Here is a 13,649-nt window from a genome sequence, read left to right on the forward strand (position 1 = left end):
AGTTTGGCTTGCAAACTTTTCTGTAATTTAGTGGGAATACTCAGCCCTATGTGACAGTTCTACATCTTTAATTTCCATTAGTTGTCCACAATAGCTGATCGATCATTAGCAGTGTTCTTGAGTAGTGCAGAGCTGCCTATTTTGAGTTTCAAATGACTAATTCTGCCACAAAGAGTTGGCCCGTTTTTGAGCTTCTTTGCCAGGTGTAAATATTGGATGACCTTGAACTCTCAATGATCCTCCTTGACTCACACAATAGATTCTACCCAGAAACCAAACATTCTGTCGCCATACCTTATTTTCATGAATTCCACTGTACTTCCTCTGTCCAGAAGATACACATTCAGCTAACTCATTTAGCTGTTACATCTCAAACTAGTTGACCTTCAATTCAAAAGCAATTTGATTTTGTCTGCATTTGTCTTTTGAATTTTGTCCTGCCATAAGTAATGTTGAAGATTAAAAGGGATGCAATATTAATTTAGGTTAATAGTATACAGAAACAACTTGGGTAGTTAAATGTTATCCATTCATGTTTGACCAAAAGATTTGACAGTGGGTTCTCTGAAGGTGCTTAATAGTCACAGAAGGGTAAACTTTGTCTCAAGATGCAGACATTCTGGCTTTTTTCATTTTCTTCGATTTTTATACCTGTGAAATTATTTTTAACTAAAATTACTCTTTCCCTCTCTGCTAAATGCTGCTCTCTGTAAGTACACGGGGGGAATACATTATTTGCATGCCATTTCCTTTGATTTGCAGAACTTCGGTTGAGGTCAAAATGTGACATTAAAGTATAGGAGTTGGGAATTCACTTTGAGGTTGTACAGGACATTGGTGAGGCCTCTTCTGAAATACTGTGTCCAGTTCTGGTCACCCACTTATAGGGAGGATATTATTAAACTGGAGAGGACTCCGAAGAGATTTACCGCCATGTTGCTGGGTATGGAAAGTGTGAATTATAAAGAAAGGCTGGGACTTTTTTCATTGGAACGTAGGAGCTTGAGAGTTTATCTTATCGAAGTTTATAAAATCATGAGGGGTATATACTGAGTTAATGGTACTTGCCTTTACCCTACGATGGGGAATTTCATGACTAGGTGGTGTACTTTTTAAGGTGAGAGGAGAGAGATTTTGAAAAAGACATAGGAGCAAAATGTTTTTACACACAGGAGAGTTCGCACATGGAATGAACTTCCTGAGAAAGTGGTGGATGTGAGCACAATTACAACATTTAAAAGACATTCAGATAAGTATAGGAACAGGAAAGGTTTGGAGGGATATGGGTCAGGACTGGGCAGGTGGGAATAGTTTAGTTTGCGATTATGGTCAGCGTGGACTGGTTGGACTGAAGGGTCTGTTTCTCTGCTATATGACTCTTGTTTTCATTTAACTTCGAGAAAGTAAGAAATAAGTCTTTTCCTTGTTGAACTTTTGTTAAAGTAGTTTAATTTATTAGATATAATGGGAGAATTTGCAAATTGAATGTTTCTATCCATGTTTTTAATTTATAGTTTGATCATTTACTTTATGTTTTTAAACCTAGGCTGAAAATCTGCTGCTAGATGCAGATATGAATATTAAAATCGCAGATTTTGGCTTCAGCAATGAGTTTACAGTTGGTAATAAACTGGACACGTTCTGTGGAAGTCCACCATATGCTGCTCCAGAACTCTTCCAAGGGAAGAAATATGATGGGCCTGAAGTTGATGTTTGGAGTTTAGGTGTTATACTTTACACATTAGTCAGCGGTTCATTACCATTTGATGGACAGAACTTGAAGGTAACTCTCATGTTTCCTTTGATCAAAACCTCTCATTTTATTAAATAAATGACCACATGATGGTTTTCTTTTTCCTTATTCTTCAACCAACATCATGGAAATAGATTTCTGGTTTGAAATCTTGCTGTCAAGTTTCCTGTGTTACAATACTAACTACACTTTAAAAAGTACTCCGTTGGCTTATTAGCTTTACTAAAGTTGTGGAAGTTGCGATGTAGTTGTAGGTCAATTCATTCAACAAGCAAAGGATAATTGTCTTGTGCAAAACTGGACCACAAAGTTACATGGGAGAGACATGTATATGGTAGACAAATGGAGCATCTTGGAATAGCCCTTGATCATTTAATAGTAAATGATACTATAAATGTGATTAATTACTATAGATTGTGATTAATATGCCTTTATTTAGTGCATTCTTCTTTAACATCTTGTATATAGACAGGGATTTTTCTTTTGGGTCTAAGCAATATATAAGTAAATGACTGATGCAGAAATGCAGTCAATTAACTAACTTTGCCATTTTGTGGGTCAGATTTTGCCTGTAGTATGATAGAAAGACTATAGCATTCACTACCATTATTCCTGAGACTAACTGAAATGTCAAAATTTGCTTTTATAGTAAAATTTCCACAGCGTTACAGCATATTTTCTAAACCTTTATTTTTGATTTTGAGATTTCATCGTAATCCCATGTGCATGTCATTTATTTCATATTATGTAAAGTTTAATTTAAGGTGAAAAATTATCAATGTGTTGTTATGTAAAAATAAAGTATACATATATATTTAACAGGCATGGCGGCATCTGTGGAGAAAGAGAAAATTTCAGAGTGGTAACACTAGAAAAAGATAAAAATATCATAGATTTCAAGTATATAGGTAGGCAAAGGAGAATGGGAGCAAAGAATGAAAGACAAGGTTGAGATAGGATGGAAGACAAGTAAGATCAAATAACAAAAAAGATAATGGTCAAAAGAAAAGAGAAAAGATATGTCTGCGTATGAGAGAAGTTTTGGAGACCGATCTGGAAATCAGTTGATTTCATAAAGCTATAAAGTGTCTAATGCAGAAATGAGTTGCTGTTCATCAAGCTTCAGTTGAGCTGTTTCGTAACAGTGTTGGAAAATGATAAACCTATGTAGTGAATTTAGTAAGTTAGCTTATCAAGCACAGGAAGGCCCAACCATTTTCAGTTGCTTTTTCAATGGCCTTCCCTCCGTTGTGAGATCAGAATTGGTCAGCATCTTACATGACATCCCAGATACCAAAGCAATCCATATCCATTTGCAATAAGATTTGGACAATATTCACATTTGGGGTGATAAGTGAGAAGTAACATTTGCACCAGACTAGTCCCAAGCAAGGTCCATCTACAACAAGAGTACCTAACCATCTCCCTTGACATTCAAAAGTATCACTATCATCCTGGAGATCCCCATTGGCCAGATGCTGAACTGGGCCAACCTGTTAAAAAATATGGCTAGAAAAGGGAAATCCTGTCACAGAGATTGCTAGGTCTTTTTGGGAAGCTTTCTTGGAGGTCATCAATGAGCATAGTCATCACCACTGAAAGAAAAAAATCGTCCTGTTGGATTTACTGGAGTATTTAATAATTTGAACATAGAAAATTGTGTAGTTTCTGTGAGTTGTGCTTCATTCTCTTTTAAATGTCTTAGCAGGTTTGGATGTTGCTGCAGCTTTTTTATACAGTGGATTAGTAATATATATGCTTAATTCAGTTTGAATTCTTTGAATATTGTTGGAGATCCCTGATGATGTATTGGGTAAATATGCAACTTGGTATTTTACTGAACACACAAACTAGAAAATGCAACATTTGATCCCTAGTCAGTAAAAGAACCTTGATGCCTTTATAGTGAGAATTGAAAAAATGACAACACCAAGCAATAAATTAGCAGAAATATAATTCAGAAGCATTGTGAGATTTTTCTAAATTCAGGAAGTGCCTACAATGTCTAGGAAAGCATTAATTATATTGAACTTTGTGTTAAAGGAACTAAGGGAAAGAGTGCTCAGAGGGAAATACCGGATTCCCTTTTACATGTCTACAGACTGTGAAAACCTCCTCAAACGCTTTCTGGTACTTAATCCTTCTAAAAGAGGTACACTGGAGGTAAGAAACTCAGATTATTTTACTGTTGTTCCACAGAATAGTGAAATTTTGTCATTATTTTTTTCATGTATTTATGAAAATTAATATCATCATTATAAGATGAAATATTGGTAGAATTTTTAAAGGTTTGTGAACTGGGCAGCCTTTTCTCAAATGGTTGTGATCGACATTTGTCATTGAACTGTCTACAAAAAGGTAATTACTAAAAATAATTAATTTCACTCCCTCTTGTGGCGTTCTACCCATAACTGTTTCAAAAGCATTTAAACTGAGTTTTGCCACAGGCATCATTGCAAAGACTGTGCGGTCTTAAAGGGGCCTTGTAGCTTTTAACACTCAGTCAGACCTCTGTAGCAACCAATACTGGCTCAAAGTTCACAACACTAGAATCTCATCTGCACTGTCATTGGTGGTCATGTCTTCACTTAGGGCTTGGTTATAAGGTAGACACACTTTTATTTTAAAGGAAATACATCTTCACTGTTTTTCTGCTGGCATACTTAAAATTAGCCAAGGTACATAAGCAAAAGTGTAAAATTAGAATGCAAGATGGATGCATTCCTATAGATAGAAGAGCTTAGTGAGGGTGAGCAGCAGAAAAGGAAGAAAATATGTATTTAATGCATCTGGTCAACAGGACTGCAGCACTGCAGAATTAATCCAAAGACTGAACATCCCTATAAATGTCCAAATAAATAAACAAAATTCAGTACTTAACATAAAAAAAAAAACCCATACCTTGAACATTCACTCCCTTCACCACTGATGCACAATTCTTAGCAGTGTTTACCTACAATGTGCACGGAATTCTCCAAGTCTCCTGAGACAGCATCTTCCAAACTCACAACCTCTACCACCTGGAATGACAAAGGCAACAGATGTGTGGGAATACTACAGTCTGTAGGTTCTCCAAGTCTCTCAACAATTTGAATTGAAACTGTATTGCCATTGCATCTCTATCATTGGGACATTATCATGGAATTCCCTCCCCAGCAGCACTGTGGGATATGCCAACAAACCAAGGACTGCTGTAGTTCAAGATGGCAGTTCAGTGCCAAGAACACTTATATAGGGGCATTAAATGCTGGCAAAGCCAGTTTCATCCAAGGCAAATGAATGAATGAAAAGATTTGCTTAAATTCATACTGACTTTTTACAGAGGGACATTCACAATGCTAAGAATACTAGATTTTTGTGGGCAGTTTGTTTTGAAGTTACAGGTGACAGCTGTGTTTCGCCAGGACTGTAAAATCCAGACCTTTACTTTCATTCAAATCCATAACAATTTAGAAGGTTTATCAAGTGAGCAACTGAGTCAAATGGATTAAGGGAGCCTGACCTTTGAATCTTTTTGTGGTGCCTTAAATGATCTGCACTTAAACAATGGTGTAGAGTCACTAGAGGCTTCAGTTTTAGGACTGAGACATGCTAATTATCACTATCTCGGCTCAAGTACAATGAATAACCCTTTTGACCTTGAGATATAAGAGCTGAAGTAGGCCATTCACCCTGTTATGTCTGCTCCGCCATTCAATGAGATTATGGCTGATCCTCAAATCTACTTTCCTGCCTTTTCATCATAATCCCTGATACCCTTACTGATTAAACATAGGTCCATCTCAGCTTGAATGTACTTAATGACCCAGCCTCAACAGCCCTCTATGATAAAGAATCCCACAGATTTGCTACCCTCTGAGAGAAGAAATTTTTCTTTTCTATGTTCAATGTGCAACCTCTTGTTCTAAGATTTTGCTGTCCAGTCCTTGACTCTTCCACAAGGTGAACAACATTTTGTGTTTACCCTGTCAAGTATTCTAAGAATCTTATATGTTTCAATAAGATCATCTTTCATTCTTCTCGATTCCAATTAATCCAGGCCCACAGTACTCAAATAGTCCTCATAAGTCCCTCCATACCTGGGATGAGCCTAATGAACCTTCTTTGAATTGCCTCCAGTGCCAGTATATCTTTCCTTCAACAAGGGATCCAAAACTGTTCACACTGTTCAAGATAGGATCTGACTAGTCCCTTGCACAGTTTGTGCAAAAACTACCTACTTTTACAGAATCAGAGATGTACAGCACAGAAACTGACCCTTCAGTCCAACTCGTCCATGCGGAACAGATATCCTAAATAAATCTAGTCCCATTTGCCAGCATTTGGCCATATTCTTCTAAACCCTTCCTATTCATATACCCACCCAGATGCCTTTTAAATGTTGTAATTGTACCAGCCTCCACCACTCCTTCTGGCAGCTCATTCCATACACGCACCACCTCTGGTGAAAATGTTGCCCCTTAGGTCCCTTTTAAATCTTTCCTCTCTCACCTTAAACCTATTCCCTCTAGTTTTGGACTCCCACACCTTGGGGAAAAGACCTTTGCCCCTCTACAAGGTCACCCCTCAGCCTCCAAAACTCCAAGAAAAATAGCTCCTGCCTATACAACCTCACCCTATAGCTCAAACCTTACAACCCTGGCAACATCCTTGTAAACTTTTTCAGAACCCTTTCAAGTTTCACAACATCCTTCCTGTAGCAGGGAGACTAGAATTGGATGCAGTTTTCCAAAAGTGGCTTAACCAATGTCCTGTACAGTCACAATATGACCTCCCGAATCTTATACTCAATACTCTGACCAATAAAGGAAAGCATACCAAATGACTTCTTCACTGTCCTATCTATCTGCAACTCTACTTTCAAAGAACTATGAACCTGCACTCCAAGGTCTCTTTGTTCAGCAACACTCCCCAGGACCTTATCATCAAGTGTACAAGTCCTGCCTTGATTTGCCTTTCCAAAACGCAGCACCTCACGTTCATTTAAATTAAACTCCATCTGCCAATCCTTGGCTCATTGGCCCATCTTATGAAGATCCCATTGTACTTTGAGATAACTTTGCTGTCCACTACACCTCCAATTTTGGTGTCATCTACAAACTTACTTACTATTCTTCTTATGTTCACATCTAAATCATTTATTTTAATGATGAAAAGCCATAGACCCAGCGCCAATCCTTGTGGCGCACTGTTGTATTCCACTCCCTTTGAAATAAAGGCCATTCTTCCCTATGCCTTTGTTTTTACACAATCAAATTGGTTGCTAGCATTTTGTGATTCCCAAGAACATTTTCAAATCCCTCTGTTCAGCAGCCTAGTATGGTATTTTCCCATTTAAATAATGCGTAGCTCTTTTATTCTTCCTGCCAAAATGCATAACTTCACATTTTCCATGTTATATTCCATCGGCGAACTGACTTAACCTGTCCAGATCCTTGAACATACTCTGTAACCTCCTCACTACTTCTCACTTATTTTTGTGTCATGCGCAAACTTAGCTATAGTATATTCATTTTACTCATCCAAATAAACTAAATTAAGTTTGATTAAATTAAGTTCAATTCAAATCACTAATGGTATTGTCTATTATTGCTGCCCAGCATTGATCCCTGTGGTACACCATAAGTTACAGATTGCCAGCTTTAAAATGCTTCGTTTACCCCAACTCTGTCTTCTATTAGGTAGCCAGTCCTCTATCCATGCTAATATGCTACACCAACACCAGGGGCTCTTGCCTTATTAACGAGTCTAATGTGTGGTACCTTATAAAATGCTTTCTGAAAATCCAAATATATTGCTTCCACTCTTTCCCCTTTATCTATCCTGCTTGTTACCTCAAAGAATTATAGTAAATCTGTCAGATATGATTTCTGCTTCATGAAGATATGCTGACTCTACTTCATTATTTTTAAATACTCTGCAGTTACGTCCTTTATAATAGACTCTTAACATTTTCCTAACAACAAACATTACGCTAACTGGCCTATGTTTCCCATTTTCTTTGTCTCCTTCCCTTTTTAAATAAATGTGTTACATTGGTGGTTTTCCATTCCTCTGCATCTTTTTCAGATCTAAGGACTCCGAGAAGATTATTACCAGTGCATTCATTCTCTGTAGTTGTTTCCTTTAACATCCTATGATGAGAAGCTAGTATTTCTGTTCAGAATCATTGGGCGCAACTCCCTCAAAGTGATACTGCAAGAATATATATGTGCTCGATAAGACTGATTCGGGGTTGGCAGTAATGCATTTCTAGTCAAGTAGCCTCCCAACCGATTGTGATGATAATTATTTGGATCTTGTACTGGTGATAATTAATACTTACTGAGTATTACCCAAATGAGGAGTCAGCACTTGAAATTTTTCAGCAATACTTCTATGTCTAACACATTGAGCTACTTTATCTTAAGTTTGAAAGCTGAGGGGATTAATAATGGATTTCATAACCTAGTGGGTGGGAATTTGTTGACATAGCGCAAAGACTTAAAAATACATCACTGACGTTCTATTTATAAAAGATGAAAACTATAATCCTGCCAAATGTGCAATCTGACAGGCTTAATGATTAATTGCTTTTGCTTCATGAAGCAAAATTCTTCAATCTTACAGTATCTCTGATTAGTACTTTACACTGAAGACTAAAGTTTGCTTTCTATTTAAAAAAGACTGTTAGCTGGCCTTGTCAAACAAGGTGGCTAATTATAGTACTGCCTCAGAACACCATATGCTATGAAATTTTACATTTAATTTTAGATCCTTGTATTTTGGAAGGACAAAAACTTTATGTATTAATCTCTTTATCATCTTTTGCAGTTTGATAACTTTGGAATTACTCTTTTTTTCCTTACCCATTTTTCTGTGATCCTCTCTACTTTTAACTATAAAGTGCAGAATTGACATTAAATAACGTCCATATTTTTCTTTTGTGTAAGAAGTATCTAAATACCTAAAATACACCTTGTGCCTTCGCAGCATCCAATATAGCTGCTTAAGAAATTCTTGAGGCAAACTCTGCAACACTAAAGCAATTATGTGTAAATATTGGCTGATTATATTGCTACTTTTTCAAAATACTTATAAAGTTCATGTTAAAAAATTATGTAGTCATCAAGTTTTATCATGCCTTGGCTCAAAGGTGTCTTAAATCTATCCTGTGCCATTCTATTCATTTATTAATAACCACCTTCAATTCTCAAAGCAACCAACATTGATATTTTTTTCATTCCTCTTCTTTTTCCTTAATATTCTTTCCATAACAAATCTTAGGAATCCATTTCCTCTTTTTTGTGCCCTACCCAGACTCCCTGAGCTGAATCTTTTTTTGTTTTGCTAAGCACCAATTGTGTTGAGAGTTTGGGAGGGTTTTCTGCTGCCAGACCTAATGTATTTCTGTCCTAACCATGTACTCTGTCCATATCGTATTCCTCTTATTATTAGATTAGATTACTTACAGTGTGGAAACAGGCCTTTCGGCCCAACAAGTCCACACTGGCCTGCCGAAGCGCGACCCACCCAGACCCATTCCCCTACATTTTATCCCTTCACCTAACACTATGGGCAATTTAGCATGGCCGATTCACCTCACCTGCACATTTTTGGACTGTGGGAGGAAACCGGAGCACCCCGAGGAAAAAAACACACACACACACACACACACACACACACTGGGAGAATGTGCAAACTCCACACAGTCAGTCGCCTGAAGCGGGAATTGAACCCGGGTCTCTGGCGCTGAGAGGCAACAGTGCTAACCACTGTGCCACCATGCCGCCTGTATCTGATTCTATCTATCTTACCACAAGCCACTTCAGAATAATTTGTCATTGCAGCGATGTGCCAGTGTTGACTAGCTTCCCTGGTACCTGTTACATTATTAAAAGGCTGTTGTGCATTCTGACAAGCACAATCAGTCGAGAGCTGTCCTCCAGGTTCCTAACAATTGCCCTGGACATGGTAGACAAGAGACCCAACTTTTCAGCCAGGATCCTGTGTGGGAGGGAATAGTGGAGGGCCACTTCATTCACCCAGAACTAGAAGAGGAGGACATCAGCTCCTGCTAGACTATGCTGAGGTTGTCACCTGGTGCAGATCAGTCTCAACTGTTTGGGAGGATGCAAAGTGATGTAGAAAGTAGATCAATAACCTTCTTCGCTCTGCCAGCATATGTGCCACATCTTCAATTCAATGCCTCACACTCGCTATGGCTGTACCTATCTCCTAGCGGGGGGCATATGCTCTAGCCCTCTTGCTGTTTCCTGCAACATTCCCCCACTTGCTATCAGCTACCCCAACCCCAACACCAATAACCCTGCAACCCTTCCACACTGCCTTCTCACTTACTCAGAACACCCCCACTTGCAACAACGTAACAGTTGTATCACACACTTTCATCTCCCTTAATATCTGATCTTTCTCGTTGCAGGACCCGGGTTTTAAAAAAAGGCAGAAGAGGTGATGGGCAATGTTTCCTTTGAATTATGCTGCTGTACGCGTGCGGCTGTTCCAAAGTTTTGCACGCAGCAATTGGTTTGTGCCAGCACAGATTGCAGCATTGGCTTCTGATTATGGAAATTGCTACTGCGCATAGACTTCACAAGTCCACGCAGAAAAAAAATATTTAGGGAGAATTCTGGTGGTACATTCACCATGTACAGGGCATTGCTGAGGCCTCTTCTGGAGTAATGTGTGCAGTTCTGGTTGCCCTGTTATAGGAAGGATACAATTAAACTGGAGAGGGTTCAGAAAAGATATTCCAGGGCGTGGCCAGGAATAGAGAATTTGAGATATAAAAATCGACTGAAAAGACTGGGACTTTTTTCACTGGAGCATGGAAGGTTGAAGGGTGACCTTATTGAGATTTATAAAATCATGAGGATAATTTTCTCTAGGGGAGTTCAAAACTAGGGGGCATATTTTTAAGGTGAAAGACAGGGCTTTGTTTAACAGGGCTTCGTATGTGGAATGAACAGAGGGAAGTGCTGGATACAGTTTTAGTTACATGTTTAAGAGACATTTGGGTAAGTTCATGAATAGAAAAGGTTTGGAGGGATATAGGCCAAGTGCAGGTAGGTGGGACTAGTTTAATTTGGGAACATGGTTGGTTGGACTGAAAGGTCTGTTTCCATATTGTATGATCCTATGGCTCTATAACTGCTCAACATTTGTCATGACAAGCCTTAAATGGAGTGCATCCTGACTCTTGACCAGACCAAGCAGCCGGTTCTGTCCAAAACCCTAGACCATTGTCAGAGGCTGCCCTTGACTAACTGTGCTGGAAGGCCCTGACTAAAGGCTATCTCTGATGACTCCTGACAACCATGTCAAGCTCCCTGGCTTTGTGTCTGTTCTAAATGGGAAGGCGATACAGCAGTGCTGATTGGGAAGGCAAGATAATGGTAGACAAGAAAGGGACACTGAGCATCAATATAGGCTCAGAGTAAGTGTGCAGTACGACAGCAGGTAAACAGTCTAGTCCAGTCTGCGAGCTGGGTTCATGTCCCTAAACTGTGTTCTGACAGCAGCATTGCAATGGTAGTTGGTCAAGCTTTGAAGTTCAGAAGTGGATCAGAGATGATACGCAGTGACGGTTCTCAGGAGCTTACAAATCAGATACCAATGCACATGGACATGGCATGTGCATGTTGGTGTCTATGGAGCATGCTGAGAGACTTGATGCCTGACGTCCAACTTGGAGAACTTTTGGACCAAGTGGTAGGCTGAAGTTGCTAGGTCCCTGCTTAACTTCCATGTCAGGAATTTTCGATATCTAGCTTTCAGTTTGTTCATTGGATTTGGTATGATAGACAGCTGAATATCATTGAGGTGAGTTGTGGCTATCCCTCTTAATTGTAACTCACTGCTGTCAAGAAAGAAGCTGCAAGTCAAGGCAAGAAAGTAAGTGAAAAGTGTTCAATAAAAGACAGGACAAAAATATAACTCTAATATTGGAAACATGGTTACAAGTGGGGGAGAAGCAGGCCAGCAACCACTCCCCTTCACTGTCCAAAAAGAAATCTAGCAGACAAGTCTTTTCATTTTACCAATTGACCAATTCGCAGCATTACAATTGTTCTTGGTGATGAAGTGAAGAGGCTTTTAAGGTCTATATTGGCCATTGGCCAGGAAGGTGAAGGTTAGGTTTTTTTTCCCAGTATTTAGTTCCAGTGGTGTTGGGAAGGTGCTGGATATCTCCTTGGAGCTCATCTGCCCAATTATCTTCTCTTTCCACCACCTTCCCTGCCACTTCTCTCGAGGAGAAAATTCCACCCTTATTTTCAAGAACTGAATAGAGAGGAAGTAACATTTGATTTGCAAAAGTCTTCCAAAGCAACATAACCACTGTTAAACTAGGCAGAAATGTCATAGTAGATAAACTAGCCAAATGTAAGGAAGACAGACAAAAATGGAAGTTATTGGTGAAACTTCGCAGATCTGGCAACATGTGTAGGAAGAAAGCAGAATTAACATTTCAAGTCCAATGACTCTTCCTCAAAACTGATGCTTCAGATACTGCCTGACCTAGTTTCACCAGCTGTTTCTGTTTTTGTTTCAGATCTTCAGCATCTGCAGTTCTTTGTTTTATTTTAGTAAGGAAGGAAGGCAAATCTAGATGGATTTATCATGGATATTCAAAAAAAAAATTCGCAAGGAAATATCAGAAGCCCTGGGATCAAATCTTTTAAAAAATCATTAAAGGCAGGAATTGTGCCAGCGCAGAGGAACAGCAAATGTAATTTCTATCTTCAGAAAGGGAATACGAACTGATCCAGCAAGCTGTAGAATAGTCACTTAAATGCATTGGTAGAAAGATCATCTAACTTTTGCTAAAAGCTTCTATATTTTAAACAAAAGTTATAACAGGAAATATTGTTAGTAACTTTGTTGGCTTTGCAATGTAGTAACGGACTAGACAAATGTGCTACACTTATTTTAAAGGCTTTCAGTAAGGTTAAATAATTTCCGAGGAATGTGGAGTCAGGGGAGAAGCAATCAGGGCATGTGGAGCCAAGGTTGCACAATGAACTTAAAGATGGCTGCAACACAGAAAATAGTAAAGGTCAAGAGTTTTGAATAGTAGGAACTGGGTAGCTGTGTCCGCAGAAATCCATATGTGACTACTGTTGTTTACAGACCATTGGTCCAATTATCTGTTCATACTTCACATGAGTTTTAAAACATAGAACATAGATCAGTACAGCACAGTACAGGCCCTTTGGCCCTCGATGTTGTTCTGACCTTTTATCCGACTCTAAGATCAAACTAATCTACATACCCTTCACTTTACTATCATCTATATGCCTAGCCAAGAGTTGTTTAAATATCCTTAATGTATCTGACTCTACTACCACTGCTGGGAGTGCATTCCACTCACCCAACGCTGTGTAAAGTACCTACCTCTGACATCTCCCCTAAACCTTTCTTGAATCACCTTAAAATTATGCCCCCTCATGATAGCCATTTCTGCCCTGGCTATTCACACTATCTATGCCTCTGATCATCTTATACACCCCTATCGTCACTTCTCATCTTCCTTCACTCCAATGAGAAAAGCAATAACTCCCTCAACCTTTCGTCATCAGACAAGCCCTCTAGCCCAGGCAGCCTCCTGGTAAATCTCCTCTGCACCCTCTCGAAAGCTTCCACATCCTTATAATGAGTTGACCAGAACTGAACACAGTATTCCACATGTAGTCTAATCGGGGCTTTATACAATTGTAGCATAACCTCGTGGCTCTTAAATTCAATCCCCCTGCTAATGAAAACCAACACACCATACGCTGCCTTAACAGCCCTATCAAGTTGGGTGGCAACTTTGAGGGATCTATGGCCATGGACCTCAAGATCCCTGTGTTTCTCCACATGCCAAGAATCCTGCCTTTAACCCTGTAATCGGCAT

General features: G+C 39.1%; 1 protein-coding gene across 16 annotated transcripts in view; it reads left to right on the plus strand.

Annotated features, from left to right (window-relative positions):
• Window positions 1–13,649, plus strand: part of mark3a (MAP/microtubule affinity-regulating kinase 3a) — a 175,131-nt gene that overhangs the window by 110,310 nt on the left and 51,172 nt on the right. For all 16 annotated transcript variants that reach the window (XM_043697492.1, XM_043697496.1, XM_043697498.1 and 13 more), the window contains exons 8-9: window positions 1,547–1,783; window positions 3,797–3,916. In XM_043697492.1, the coding sequence (XP_043553427.1) occupies window positions 1,547–1,783; window positions 3,797–3,916 (357 nt within the window). The remainder of the gene's footprint in view (window positions 1–1,546; window positions 1,784–3,796; window positions 3,917–13,649) is intronic.

The sequence above is a fragment of the Chiloscyllium plagiosum genome, chromosome 10, assembly GCF_004010195.1.
Source record: "Chiloscyllium plagiosum isolate BGI_BamShark_2017 chromosome 10, ASM401019v2, whole genome shotgun sequence".
Lineage (NCBI taxonomy): Eukaryota > Metazoa > Chordata > Chondrichthyes > Orectolobiformes > Hemiscylliidae > Chiloscyllium > Chiloscyllium plagiosum.